This window comes from Ruditapes philippinarum, unplaced genomic scaffold (genome assembly GCF_026571515.1).
Source record: "Ruditapes philippinarum isolate M1 unplaced genomic scaffold, ASM2657151v2 ctg1150_1_1_1_1, whole genome shotgun sequence".
Taxonomy (NCBI): Eukaryota; Metazoa; Mollusca; class Bivalvia; order Venerida; family Veneridae; genus Ruditapes; species Ruditapes philippinarum.
Genome location: NW_026860971.1, coordinates 90,399 through 102,896, shown reverse-complemented (window position 1 = coordinate 102,896; position 12,498 = coordinate 90,399). Strand labels below are relative to the sequence as shown.

Genomic DNA, 12,498 nt, shown 5'->3' with positions numbered 1-12,498 from the left:
GTAAGCCTCTTAGAATTTACAAGAGCATAGTTCTTATTGATTTTAGTACAACTAATCAAACAGGTCTTTTAGTTAAGTAACCATTGTTTTGTTTACTGGGTGTTGCTGAGATAATCTATTAGATGAGATTTCAGGAATTTATCATTATAATTGTTAGAATCCAAAAATATAAAAGTGAGAAAAAAAAATGTGATTGATAAAAGATAAACAATAATCTCTTAAATATATGTGTTTTGCCTGTTCAAAACAGTGAACAAAAATACTTTGTGAAGTAAAAGAGAAGAATAATCTCATTTCAATGTACTACCTTGTAGTCTGTAAAAACAAATGTTAATTGAAATACACAAGTCAATATTAATTGTTAATAAAAATTTCAGGTCCTTATTTATCAGCTGCAATGGCAGAGTGGTTCGATGCAGGATATTTTACCATGAACTTATCTATTCGCAGAGGCTGTGATGAGCAATTTTCACAACTTGGTAAATTTTACACACATTTACACTTTATGTTTAATTATAAATTCCTTTTGTAGAATAATCAGTGTTATATACATTTTAGACTTCATAGTTTACACATGGTTTCAAATATTTTGACCTGCTTTACTATGGTATAGAGTCCTATTTGAGTAGGAGATTTGCTCATGAAAAGTTATTAGGATATGCTTTACAGTCTGATGTGAATAAGATAAATTGCTTTCCTATATAATTTCCATCTTAAAGTAGGGTCTTTCAACTGTAAATTTGTTTTAACTAAAACATTATTTTTCGGGAAACTATATCACATAACTTTGACAGTTGTTTTTTAATGATAGATTATCATGCCATATTTGTTACCTAGGTGTGTCATTTATTAGACCTTATGCAAGTTTGGTTTTGATCCACGATATCACTTACACCAGCTACATGTATATCATTGTAAAGTGTCTCTAGGATCTTCTCTACACACCTGGTTTTGATTCATCATTTGTTTCACTGTTTACAGGTGAACTAATACAGAGATGGGGACGAGTACCTTTTCTACCAGGTCCTTCTCCTGCACCACTTATGGTAATCTGATATATTTCTAATTACCCACATAAACATTGGTTAAAGATATTGCTTTTATTTTTGTAATGGAACTAAATGCTTAAGAGTACTGTTTGCTCTCTCTTGATGAGCAATGAATGTGATTTTAAGGGGTCAAAACATATGGTTCATGTAACAATAAACAATAATTAGCTCGACTTTTCTATGAAAAGGGGAGCTATCCTACTCGCCCCGGCGTCGGCGTCGGCGTTAGCGTTGGCGTCACACCTTGGTTAAGTTTTTCGTACCACCCCACTTTATTTCAGAAGTATTACAAGTATGGCTTTGAAACTTACCATACTTGTTCACCATCATAACCTCCATCTACAGACAAGAGTACATAACTCTGTCAAGGTTTTTGACAGAATTATGGCCCTTTTTTGACTTAGAAAGTGTATTGAGCTTGGTTAAGTTTTTTGTACCACCTCACTTTATTTCAAAACCATTGGAGGTATTGCTTTGAAACTGACCATACTTGTTTACCATCACGACCTTCATCAACAGACAAGAGGACATAACTCTGTCAAGGTTTTTGACAGAATTATGCCCCTTTTTGACTTAGAAAATACATTGAATATGGGTAAAATCCACTTATTGCCTTAACCCTTTGAGATATTGCTTTGAAACTTTTAATGCTATTTCACATCATTACCCCCATCTGTACGCAAGAGAAGGTAACTCTGTCAAGGATTTGTTTTAAAAATTAAGGCCTTTTATCGACTTAGAATCTTGGTTAAGTTTTTAGTACCAGTCCACTTTTTGACTGAACTGTTTGAGATATTAATTTGAAAGTTGGAATACTTGTTTACAATCATGATTCCCAAACATGTCCAGGAGAAGGTAATTCTGTCAAAGATTTTATTTGAATTATGGCCCTTAACTGTCAATGTTTTGTATTATAGGCAAGCACTAAAAAACTTAAAAAATCTAAAAAAATTCATTCCTATCCACTTGTTCACTTTACCATAAATTATGTCATATAAACATTGCTGTAATATTCAAGGGTATCAAACAACTAGTTCACTTTAAAAATACAGAGATTCTTGTATTGCCTTTTACTGCAAAAACTTTTTTTATTGGCAAGCAATAAAAAAGTCGAGCGCGCTGTCTTACGGACAGCTCTTGTTTTTATATACCTGTAAATTTGTATAAAAATGTATTATAAAATGTTGTCATAACAAAAAGCTTGTTTACACTTTTCATTGTTGGTAGCTATAATGTTTGATATTTCTTAATGAAATAATTGTTTTTGTGTTGCCTCTACGGAGTAGTGGCGACATATAGGGATCACTTCTCCGTTGTCTGTCTGTCCGTCTGTCCATCCGTCCGTCACAAAACTTGTCCGGACTACTCCTCATAAACTACTGGTGCAATTTCATCCAAACTTTACAGGAATGATCAGTACCAAGTCTAGTTGTGCATATTGTCAGCATTTCAGGTTCAATGATTTTTGTCAGAGTTATGGCCCTTTAATAATTTTTAATTTTAAAGTTTGTCCGGACTACTTCTCTTATACCACTAATGCAATTTCAATGAAACTTTACAGGATTGATCTGTAGCTCAAGTCCTTGCGCATATTGCACGGGTTTTCCGGTTGAATGATTTTTGGCTGAGTTATGGCCCTTTGATAAAAAGGTGTTTTTTTCTGTGTGTTGCCAGATACGCAAAAGCTTGTGCGGACTACTCCTCATAAATTACTGGTGAAATTTTATCCAAACTTTACAGGAATGATCAGTACCAAGTCTAGTTGTGCACTGTCCGTCTGTCTGTCCGTCTGTCACAAAATTTGTCCCAAGTCTGGCTGTCACAACATTTGTCCCAACATGAAATTGGCCATCATGAGGCGACACATGTGATTACTGATTGCTCTTGTTATACCTTACATCTGCTTATTGATGAATTTTACATAGTATCAAAATTTGATTTGAAATAGAATAAAATTACCTGTAAACTTAATTTTAACAAGAACAATTTGCCTTCATAGAATGATAGTAGTCCTGATATATCTCAACAACAACAACAGCAGGAGCAAATACAGCAAGAGCAAATACAACAATCTACTCATCCACAAGTTCAACAACAACCAATGTTTATGAGGTTAGTGTTAAATTTTTATTGTAATCAACTTATAAGGGCTAATAACCATTTTTCAAACATGCTTAATTGTTATTTTCTGGCTATAACAACTCATCTTTATGTTAGTGATAATTCTGGAGGGATTTTTTGCTGATTTATTAACGTTTGTAAGTTCACCAAACAAGACAAAATATGATTCTGTCAATACTGCGTAAAAGTTTAAATTTGCATGTTCCAAAAAAAGTTTTACTGGAATAAAATATGTTTTTCAAGCGCATTTTTGTTGCAAACTTGTACTTCAAGCATTTTTTGTTGCAAACTAAATCGTATTATTTATGAGTCAACTATAAAAATGCAAAAGGGCTCAGCGAAGATCATATTTATTATTCACAGATATTTCTTTGACAATATTATACAATTCTCTTTCTCTTTTAAAAATGTTTTCATATAGCTTTGACATTTTTAGTGTTTCTTTATTCAGCTGTCAATTGTTATCATTCATTGGTATGACCACTTCATGGCCTTTTGTTTGGTGTCCTCCTGAGTGCCTTTGTGATTGTCCAGTGTGACTGGATTTTATCGGGAGCTGCATTCTCTAAATGTCGCTTTCTATTGTTGATCTTTGTTATATTTTCTTGTTTCACATCCATAATACACCTGCGTATTTCTTTGAACTGCATGTTTCTCACTTCATTAATGAAAAAGCAATTTGGAATATAATCGGAAGTTATAAAAATAGCTTAACTGAAGTTGCAAGAAGAATAATATAAATTAGAAATGAAACCATCATAAATAAAACTTTCATCATGAACATTGCATTGGGAAGGACATTGCTGCATTATGAGTAAGAGCTTCTGATGCAATTAGCAAAAACAGTAAAAATGTATGAAACACTGGAAAGGGTGATCCCTTAGAAGCTTTAATAACATGAAAATTGTAGATTTGGTTTGATTGAGTCTGTACATGATGGATAATGAAAAAGTGCAACAACCCTCGCATCCCCTACCACCAGCTTAATCGGTACTCTATTCGTCACTTAAAATGCTGGAATCAATGGTCCCAAAGGACCAGAAATATATAACAACTATGAAGTGAAATATGGGGCAACTTTTTAGCTCACCTGTCACAAAGTGACAGGGTGAGCTTTTGTGATCGCTTTTCGTCCGGCGTCCGTCTGTCGTCCGTCCGTCCGTAAACTTTTACTTTAAATGACATCTCCTCATAAACCACTAAGCCAATTTCATCCAAACTTCACAGGAATATTTGGTGGTCACCTTTAAAAATTGTTCAAAGAATTTAATTCCATGCAGAACTCTGGTTGCCATGGCAACCGAAAGAAAAAACTTTAAATATCTTCTTTAAAAAAACCCTAAGAGCTAGAGCTTAGATATTTGGCATGAAACATCTTCTAATGAGTGTCTACCAAGTTTGTTCAAATAAAAGCCCTGGGGTCAAAATTGGCCCCGCCCCAGGGGGTCTTTGATTTTCCCTATATGCATATAGTAAAAACTTAAAATATCTTCTTTTAAAGAACCCAAAGAGCTGGGGCTAAGATATTTAGCATGAAACATCTTCTAATGAGTGTCTACAAAGTTTGTTCAAATAAAAGCCCTGGGGTAAAAATTGGCCCTGCCCCAGGGGGTCATTGATTTTCCCTATATGCATATAGTAAAAACTTAAAAAGTCTTCTTTTAAAGAACTCAAAGAGCTTGAGCTAAGATCTTTAGCATGAAACATCTTCTAGTGAGTGTCTACCAAGTTTGTTCAAATAAAAGCCCTTGGGTCAAAATTGGCCCCGCCCCAGGGGGTCTTTGATTTTCCCTATATGCATATAGTAAAAACTTAAAATATCTTCTTTTAAAGAACCCAAAGAGCTAGGGCTAAGATATTTAGCATGAAATTTCTCTTAATGAGTGTCTACCAAGTTTGTTCAAATGAAAGCCCTGGGGTAAAAATTGGCCCGCCCCAGGGGGTCATTGATTTTCTCTATATGCATATAGTAAAAACTTAAAAAATCTTCTTTTAAAGAACTCAAAGAGCTACAGCTAAGATATTTAGCATGAAACATCTTCTAATTGGTGTCTACAAAGTTTGTTCAAATAAAAGCCCTGGGGTCAAAATTGGCCCGGCCAGGGGGTCCTTGATTTTCCTTATATGTGTATAGCAAAAAGTTAAAAAATCTTCTTTGAAAAAACCCAAATAGCTGGAGTTTAGATATTAAGCATGAAACATCTTCTAGTGAGTGTCTACAAAGTTTGTTCAAATAAAAGCCCTGGAGTCAAAATTGGCCCCGCCCCAGGGGTGTCATTGGTTTAAACTATATGTGTATAGAAAAAACTTAAAAAATCTTCTTTTAAAAAAAACCCAATGAGCTAGAGCTTAGATGTTTAGCATGAAACATCTTCTTATGGGTGTCTACCAAGTTTGTTCAAATAAAAGCCCTGGGGTTAAAATTGGCCCTGCCAGAGGGGGGGGGGGGGTATGGAAGGAGGGGGGTAGATTGTTGTTTTTCATTATATGTGTGTAGTAAAAACTTAACATCGTGAAATATCTTCTAATGGGTGTCTTCCAAGTTTGTTCAAATAAAAGCCCGTGGGTTTAAACTGGCCCCGCTCCGGGTGCCTTTATACAGGTGAGCGACCTCAGGGCCATCATGGCCCTCTTGTTTACATTTGCCACACAGCAAGTGACACCTGCTGTTGTGAAGTATAAAAAATCTTGTCCACAAAAAATATATATTTGTTCCTTCCGCTAGTCAGTAGTTCCTTTTTAGCTTGACTATACGAAGTATATGGAGAGCTGTCCTACTCGCCCCTGCGTCCGCGTCCAGATTTCAGATTAAAGTTTTGGTGCAGTAAAATATTTTTTACTTTAACTTTTTGATTTCTTAAGATATCAACTTCAAACTTCAAATATTATAATGTTCCTTATTATCAACCGTATCTTATGTGACAAGGTTCATAACTTTAGCACCAATATTTTCAGATTTATCTCCCCTTGAACTTAGAATTTTTCTTAAAAAATATTAAATTTTACTGTTACTTCTTTATTTCTTAAGGAATCATCTTTATATTTCAAATATATGTTCCTTATCATTAACCACATCTTATGTGACAAGGTTCATAACTCTAGCACCAATATTTTCAGATATACATGTATCTCCCTTTGAACTGAGAATTTTCCTTAAAAAACATTATTTTTTACTGCTACTTCTTTATTTCTTAATGAATCAACTTATTACTTCAAATATATGTTCCTTATCATTAACCAAGTGACAAGCTTCATAACTCTAGCACCAATATTGCAAGAATTATCTCCCCTTTTACTTAGATTTTTTTATTTTAAATATATATTTCTTATTATTACACACATGTTGTGTGACAAGGTCCATTACTCTAGTGTGACTATTTCCAGATTTTTTTCCCCTTGAAATTGGAATTTATGTTTACAACTATAACTTCTTGTCATAAGTAGGAAAATATTTATATCATAATTGATTATTTTTCATAGTTTTATCTTCTTACTGCGTCCAGTATTTTATTAGTTGAGCTTCGTTGTCTCCTGTGACAGCTCTTGTTTATTATCCCCCTGTAGATGGAATCATGAGGAAAATATGTTTTGGCCTTGTCCGTCCTTCCATCTGTCTTTCTGTCCATCAGTCAGAATTTCGTTTCTGTGGTAGTTCTCTGCAACTATTGGTTGGAATTCACAAAACTATATGGGAACCATCAATACCAAGAGGAGATGCGCATATCATTGCCTTGTTCTGGTCAGACTCTTCAACACAGAGTTATGGCCCTTCATTGTGCAAAAAGAGCAATAATCACTTCTGCGCTACTTCTCTACAACTGCTGGCAGGAATTCAATGAAACTTTATGGTAACCATCAATACCAAGAGGAGCTGCACATATTGTCTTGATTAGTTATGAAGTATTTATTTAGAGCAATAATTGTTTCCGTTCTATTTCTCTGCAACTACTGGCAGAAATTCAATGAAACTTTAATGGAACCATAAATACCAAGAGGTGATGGGCATATTGTTGCCTTGTTTCGGTCTGACCCTTTATCACAGAGTTATGGCCCTTGATTAGTTATGTAGTATGCATATAGAGCAATATTGCTATTTCTTTGCAACTGCTGGATTGATTTCAACAAAAGTGTGGGAACCATCAATACAAAAAAGGCAATTTGCATCTAATTGGCATGTCCAGATAGTACTCTTTGACACATTATAGCCTCTAATATTGACCTGAATTTTTATGCCCCCACAAAGTGGGGTGCATATAGCGTTGCACTTGTCCGTCCCTCTGTCTGTCCACACTTCCTTCCGTCCGTACGTACGTCTGTCCGTCGTACGTACGTCCCGAAATCTTGTGAACGCAACTCCTCTTAAACTGGATGGCAGATTTTGCTTAAACATCCAGGGATGAACAACCTTAATGTGTAGATGGTAGTAAAGGAAGGAATTTTTGCTGCGACCAAATTTAATAGAATTATGGCCCTTTGTTGATTTTTTTAACTATATACTATGTAGAAATTTTGTGAACGCAACTCCTCTTAAACCAGATGGCAGAGTTTGCTTAAACTTCCAGGGATGAACAACCTTAATGTGTAGATGGTAGTAAAGGAAGGAATTTTTGCTGCTACCAAATTTAACAGAATTATGGCCCTTTGTTGATTTTTTCACTATATACCATATATATGTTGTCAGTGGGGGCATCCGTGTCCTTTGGACACAGTTCTAGTTATCATGTACTGTTGAAGTTTATTTATTTCGGAACCGTTGTAAATATAACATGGATCATTGCACTTCAGGATAGATAAGTCATGTGTGTATGGATAATACAGTAATACTTATTGACCACAATGAGTATTTTCAATGAGGCTTTATAGTGTAGTGGTAGTGCGCTAGTCTTTACATCATACTGGTGCGGGTTTACATCCCAGAAATTCCTCTTTTTTTTTTTTTTAATAATATAATTTTTCAGTGCACAGGCACTTCATATTTGTGTCATGCATATAAATCATACAAGTAAAAGCTTTTATTAGACATCTTAAGTTACTGATACCATTACTGTCTCGAAAAGATGAAAATAATATTATCTTATAATTAAAAATTATAACAAAAATCAATTAGTTAAGCCAGATACGAGATTTTTAATACAATTCAGTTGAGCTTTTGTGCCACAGGTGACATAATGGCTTGTAACAAAGACATAAATTAAATGCAAGCACGAAAGTACTGAGCATATTTGGTTGAAGTGTATGCTATGATGCTGTAACAAGGACATCATAACACTTTTGTATTTGATTTCATTGAAAACTTGTCATCGCAAAAGGTGAAACAAAGTTAGGTGGGGTGTGGTCTATTAGGACGACATTTTATGCTGGAAGATTTGGGATTAGCTTTAGATTAAGCTACTTTGTGAAAATCTCAACAATTTTGCTTGTTTTCATTCTGGGCTATGCGTCACTTGAAATTGAAAACAATGCATTTGCTATTCATTCAACATTTACCAACGCTTGATCTAGCACCGATACAAAACAAATAACCCTGTAACTTTATGTACAATGTTTTGGGTCATTTTTTGAGGGAAGACTGAAAATACAAATTTAAAACAGACAGAATTTGCCATTATCAATTATATTTTAGCACATGAGTAATTATCTTTGACGGATATTCAAATGCAGTAATCTTGACAGTTGTTTTTCCCATTACTATCCCCTGCTGAAAGGCGGCGGGGGATATAGAAATGGTCTCCCTCTGTCCGTCCTTCCGGTCTTCTGTCTGTCCATCCTTCCGTCTCACATTTTTGTCCGGAGCATATCTCAAAAATTATTTGAGGTGTCAACTTGAAACTTATAAGTGGATAGATCATATTGAGGAGGAGTGCAGCACACAAGAATGATAACTCTACCCTGCATAATTTTTTAGTTATTTCCCTTTGATATTTTTCAAACTAATTTTTTGTCCAGAGCATAATTCAAAAAGCCTTTGAGATATCAACATGAAACTTCATAGGTGGATAGATCTCTCTCAGAAGGTGTGCAGTGCACAAGAATGATAACTCTACTCTTCATAATTTTTGAGTAATTGCCCTTTATTTTTTTATACTTAATTTTTCACCTGAGTGGAGCATAACTCGAAGTCTTTAAGATGTCAACATGAAACTTCATAGGTGGATAGATCTTATTAAGTAGAATCCTATGGGCAAGAATGATAACTCTTCCTTGTATAATTTTTGAGTTATTGCCCTTTGTTATTTTTCATACTTTTTGTCGGGAGCTTATCTCAAAAAGTGTAAGAGGTATCAACTTGAAACTTCAAAGGTGGATAGATCTCATTGAGGAGGTGTTCAGCACACAAGAATGATAAGTTACCCTGCATTATTTTTCAGCTATTGCCCTTTGTAATTTTTCATGCTTAATTTTCGTCCAGAGCATAACTAAAAAAGCCTTTGAGATATCAACATGAAACAGGTGGATAGATCTCACTCAGTAGGTGCGCAGTGCACAAGAACGATAACTCAACCTTCATAATTTGTGAGTTATTGTCCTTTGTTATTCTTCATACTTAATTTTTCACCTGAGTGGAGCATAACTGAAAAAGTCTTTGAGATGTCAGCATGGAAACGTCATAGGTGGATTTATCTTATTGAGGAGGAATGCTGTGCGCAAGAATGATAACTCTACTCTTTATAATATTTTGAGTTAATTCCCTGTGTTATTTTTCATACTTTTTTCCAGAGCTTATTGTCCCCCGCCTTTTCGAAGAAAAAAGGGGGATATAGAAATAGGCTCCGTCCGTCTGTCCGGACATACCAAAATTTGATGTTTATGAGGCAAATGAGCTCATAAACACCACCTGGACCAACGTCCATAAGCAAAATAAGCTCATAAAAGCAAAAAAATAGCTCTTAATTTGAATTTTATGAGTTTATGTTCTTTATTTAACTACGGAATGAAGCTCATAATAATCAAATGTTGGCTCGTCCGTCCGTCCGTCCGTCACACTTTCGTGTCCGGTCCATAACTTTGTCATTTATGAAAGGAATTTGAAATAACTTGGCACAAATGTTTATTATAATAAGACAATGTGTCATGCGCAACAACCAGACCCCTACCTCCAGGGTCAAGGTCACTATTGCTCATTCAAGGTCAACATTGTCTATTTGAGGGTATATGTCGTGTCCGGTCCATAACTTTCTTATCTATGAAGGGATTTTGTAAATACTTGCCATAATTGTTCACAATAATAAGACGATGTGTCATGCGCAAAAACCAGTCACCTACCTTCAAGGTCAAGGCCACACTTGGGGGTCAAATATTAACATAGTCTGTTACAGGGTATATTTCGTGTCCCGTCCATAACTTTGTCATTTATCAAAGGAATTTGAAATTACTTTGCACAAATGTTTGTTATAATAAGACGATGTGTCATGCGCAACAACCAGACCAGTGTCTTCAGGGTCAAGGTCGTACTTGCTCATTCAAGGTTAACATTGTCTATTTGAGGGTATATGTCGTGTCCGGTCCATAACTTTCTTATCTATGAAGGGATTTTGTAAATACTTGCCATAATTGTTCACAATAATCAGACGATGTGTCTTGCGCAAAAACCAGTCACCTACCTTCAAGGTCAAGGTCACACTTGGAGGTCAAATATTAACATAGTCTGTTACAGGGTATATTTCGTGTCCGGTCCATAACTTTGTCATTTATCAAAGGAATTTGAGATAACTTGGCACAAATGTTTGTTATAATAAAGACAATGTTGTCATGCGCAACAACCAGACCCGTAACCTTCAGGGTCAAGGTCGTACTTGCTCATTCAAGGTCAACATTGTCTATTTGAGGGTATATGTCGTGTCCGGTCCATAACTTTCTTATCTATGAAGGGATTTTGTAAATACTTGCCATAATTGTTCACAATAATCAGATGATGTGTCATGCGCAAAAACCGGTCACCTACCTCCAAGGTCAAGGTCACACTTGGAGGTCAAATACTTACATAGTCTGTTACAGGGTATATTTTGTGTCAGTTCTATAACTTTTTTTCAATAGATCAAAGGATTTTGAAAATACTTAGCACAAATAGTCACTATAATAAGAGGATGTGTCATGCGCAACACCTGCATCCCTACCTCCAAGGTCAAGGTCACACTTAGAGGTCAAAAATTAACTTAGTCTGTTATAGGGTATATTTTGTGTCGAATCTAGAACTTCTTCATAATTCAAGGGATTTTGAAAAAACTTGGCACAAATAGTCACAATAATAAGCCGATATGTCAGGTACAACACCTGCACCCCTACCTCTTAAGGTCAAGGTCACACCTTGAGGTCAAAGGTTAACAGAGTCTGTTATTTGGTATATTTTTTGTCCTGTCCATTACTTCTTCATAGATTAAGGGATTTTGAAAATACTTGGCACAAATAGTCACAATGATTAGATGATATGTCATGCGTAACATCTGTGTCCCTACCTCCAAGGTTAAGGTCACACTTAGAGGTCAAAGATTTACATAGTCTGTTATAGGGTATATTTTGTGTCCAATCTATAACTTCTTCATAGTTCAAGGGATTTTGAAAATACTTGGCACAAATAGTCTCAATAATAAGACGTTATGTCATGCACAACACCTGCTCCCCTACCTCCAAGGTCAAGGTCACACTTAGAGGTCAACGCTTTACATGATAGATTTTTAAATTCTGTGTTCCGTTTTATTTTTTTAACAAATTTATTGTTACATTTGCAGATCTAGCATTGATCATAATTTTGGACTGAATGTCCTGAGATCCATACCTCAATCTTTTGAAATAGCACAATTTTATGCTTCATGTAAAACTCCCGGGGCGAGGACGTTGGTAACTCTGTTACAAATTCTTGTCTTAAAAAGTGTTAGAGGTATCAACTTGAAACTTCATAGGTGGATAAATGTCATTACACAAGAATGATAGCCTACCCTGCATTATTTTTCAGTTATTGCCCTTTGTTTTTTTCAGCCATCAGTAGTCAAATAGGTTTCTGTTATCTGACTTCGGCATTAGTTTTCATTATCAAAAGACGTCTTAATATTAAATTATTCTGCTCCACTACATTTATATATATATATATAGAGAATAACATGCTACTGTCTTTTGATATCAATTTTATCAGGCTAGGCTTGCCCAGCCCTTTCTGTCCATATCAGCCGAGCATGATAAAATTGATATCAAAAGACAGTAGCATGTTTTTCTATTTATCATGTAACACATAAAAACTGTCAAAATTACAAAATAATCTACTGTTTAATAGCGAATTTCGTAGAAAGGGGCATTTTGTGTCGCCTCTACGGATTACTTCTCCGTCGTCTGTCTG

The 12,498-nt window shown here is 35.2% G+C and overlaps 1 protein-coding gene across 1 annotated transcript in view; it reads left to right on the top strand.

Annotated features, from left to right (window-relative positions):
• LOC132714066 (uncharacterized) overlaps positions 1 to 12,498 on the top strand; it is a 65,645-nt gene that overhangs the window by 33,981 nt on the left and 19,166 nt on the right. Inside the window, exons 11-13 of the mRNA XM_060696800.1 lie at positions 378 to 479; positions 982 to 1,046; positions 3,049 to 3,161. Of these exons, the coding sequence (XP_060552783.1) occupies positions 378 to 479; positions 982 to 1,046; positions 3,049 to 3,161 (280 nt within the window). The remainder of the gene's footprint in view (positions 1 to 377; positions 480 to 981; positions 1,047 to 3,048; positions 3,162 to 12,498) is intronic.